General features: G+C 36.9%; 1 protein-coding gene across 1 annotated transcript; it reads right to left on the bottom strand.

The window, feature by feature from the left end:
- Positions 1 to 1341: 1341 nt before the first annotated feature.
- Positions 1342 to 2466, bottom strand: LOC133295853 (E3 ubiquitin-protein ligase ATL42-like). The gene has a single exon (XM_061494716.1). The coding sequence runs from the start codon at positions 2464 to 2466 to the stop codon at positions 1342 to 1344; it is 1125 nt and encodes a 374-aa protein (XP_061350700.1).
- Positions 2467 to 2675: the final 209 nt, after the last annotated feature.

Below are 2675 nucleotides of genomic sequence, written 5' to 3'. Positions count from 1 at the left end.
CGTCAAAATTTTTGACAGAATTCTTTTTTCGTTTAAAACATTTGATGGAAGAAATCATTTTCGTCAAAACTTTTAACGGAAACTAAATTTCAATAGAAAATTTATTTTTGTGAAAATTTTCATTAGAAAAAAAATTTCCTCGTTTTACGACAAAAGGTATTCTGACGAAATTTTCGTCGTTTGCAACGTAAAAATTTCAACGAAATTTTGTGAGGAAACCAAGTCAAAAACGGGTCAGGTTAGATTTGACCCACTTCAGAAACCAAGTCAGACCCACTTCAAAAACCAAGTCAGGTCAGATCCGACCCGGTTCTGAACTAGTTCAACAAAATCCAAACCAAGTCAGACCTGACTTGGATCAAATTAAAGCGGGTCGGATCAAAATACCTGACCTATAAAAACCAAGTGAGGTTGAGTCGAATAAAAACCTGACCCGATCTTACTCATGCACAGCCCTAAAAGAGGCATATGATCTTATCTACTTTCATGTTGTTACTTTACAGAGATTTAGGACCATCGCAGCCGAAAACACACACCCCTCGTGGCAGAGATATCTACTTAGCACATGGGCATCTCATATTAAACTTTGGTCCATATCATTGCTACTTTGACCATTTGAAATAAGTAAGCATATTAGTACTTGTAAATTGATAAATGGATGATGTCAATGTTCCACATTAGTGCGGCATGTAATTATTGAGCATAAGATTGTTACTGTTTTTTTGGAGAGCAAACGACCATATAACATGTTTGTTGGGAATGTATTTATATTTTTGTAGTTGCAAGTTAAACGGCAGCAGGAATTATAATCAATATGTTCCGTGGCAAAAAATTCAATAGTATAAATTATTGTCACAATGATATCAAAAATCGGATCAATTCCATGAAAAAGAACATCTAAGCTATCAAATCGATTCATCCTCCATAATTAAATAATACAACATAGGATCTGACTTCAAATAGTCCTCATAAATGATGATTGAGGTGGGATTTGGCAAACGCTTGATTTCCATCTCAGTTGTTGGCATTACCCATCCGCCGTAAAAGATATGGCAGAAAGAAACAATAGAAAAAAGAGCCCCAACATAACAATCCCCATTAATATATGAAAACACTTATGGTTCTGCTCAATAATTTTTTGCATTTGTGGCTTTGATTTATTTTATGTTATAGTTATTACCACTCAGTAATCACATGCCTCAGGGAGGGGAATAGTGGACTTAAAATTCCCTTAGGAAATATATCTTATATGAATACACCAACAAAATCAATATGTGCAGACTGCATAAAAAAAAATATACGATACATAGTACTTACTACTTATGAGTCCCAATTCCATGATCAAACATTTGAAGCTAAACGTTTGTGTTCAAATTCTCTTGAAAACCATTGAACTGTTCGCTGAGCAATTGGCAACCAAGTCCTCCTCAATCTCTCTTCCCTTCCAATGTTCCCACTAGATGTTACAGCTTCTTTAATTCTATTCTGCTTGCTGATTTCAGCGAACCTTGGAACATAAGCAATCTCAGACATGGATCTCTTCTCAACAGGATTCATTAACGTAAATGAATTTTCATCCTCATTGAAAGTAGAGTGGATGCTACTAGAACCTCCACGAAACCTCTCACTGTTGGTCGATTCCAAGGGAGAGAATCTTGTGTTTGACATGTCATTAAGCATCTCACTATTCAAGAAAAGCATATCTGAAGAATTAAGATCACTCCACCTGCTCCTTGTAACAACACCAGAGACAACAATTTTGTGATTGAACTTGTGCACGAGCTTCCAATTTACACCATCAACTTCTTGCTCAGTGAGAAGTTCTTCTTTGTTGCTCTTGCCCACATCAAAAAAGCTGCTTCCAATATTAAATCTTGATGAGCCTCTCTGGGATGGCACCCTTTGGACAAAGATTTCAAGATTTGTATCCTCTGTTAAATTTGAAGGAACTCGAAGGAACCTTGAGCTGATAGAGTAATTGAAGTTCTTGATATCCTCAGGGTCAATACTGTTCCTGCAAAGAGGGCAACTAGAATGATTTTCAAGCCACTTGTCAATGCAGTTCATGTGAAAAGCATGCTTGCACTTTGGCAATAGTCTTAGTGTCTCAGTGTCCTCAAATTGTGACAAGCAAACGATACATTCTAGGCCATGCTTGGATCCCTTGAGTGAAGAAAACTTGAAAAATGGGAGTGTTTCAATTACTTGTTTGTCTAACCCTGAAACACTTGGTGACCTTGACCGAGTTAGTCCTTGAAAAATCGGTAAATGATGACCATTTATGAGCATAAGTTCATTACGTCTACAAAACCTTACATAGACAGCTAAGAGAAATGTTATGGAAAACATAAGGCTTAGAGCTACTATTACAACCACCTTGTTTGGATGAAGAGGTTGGGGCAATTCTGTCATGGTATTTGCTCCAGTGTCCGGAGCTTGAACATTGTGTATGAAAGAAAGAACCATCATGAACACTAGCAAATAGTTCTCAACAGGGTAGTTACAAATGATATTGAACCTTCATATTTGGAATAGCATCTTCAGAGGTCTCTTTGTCCAATGAATGCTGACAATTTCCAAAGGTTTTTGTGCTTTTTATTAATGTTAACAGGCCCAAGCCAGCAAGGTTTATGTGCTTTGATACAGAGAGAGTCTCACTCCTTCACACGTATCAT

The sequence above is a fragment of the Gastrolobium bilobum genome, unplaced genomic scaffold, assembly GCF_033153095.1.
Source record: "Gastrolobium bilobum isolate Gb01-03AN ecotype WA unplaced genomic scaffold, APGP_CSIRO_Gbil_v1 utg2195, whole genome shotgun sequence".
In the NCBI taxonomy this organism is placed as follows: domain Eukaryota; kingdom Viridiplantae; phylum Streptophyta; class Magnoliopsida; order Fabales; family Fabaceae; genus Gastrolobium; species Gastrolobium bilobum.
This window is presented reverse-complemented; position numbering and strand designations above follow the sequence as displayed.

Coding starts and splice junctions, on each gene's coding strand:
- LOC133295853 (XM_061494716.1), bottom strand. CDS start 2,466: ATGGTTCTTTCTTTCATACACAATGTTCAAGCTCCGGACACTGGAGCA.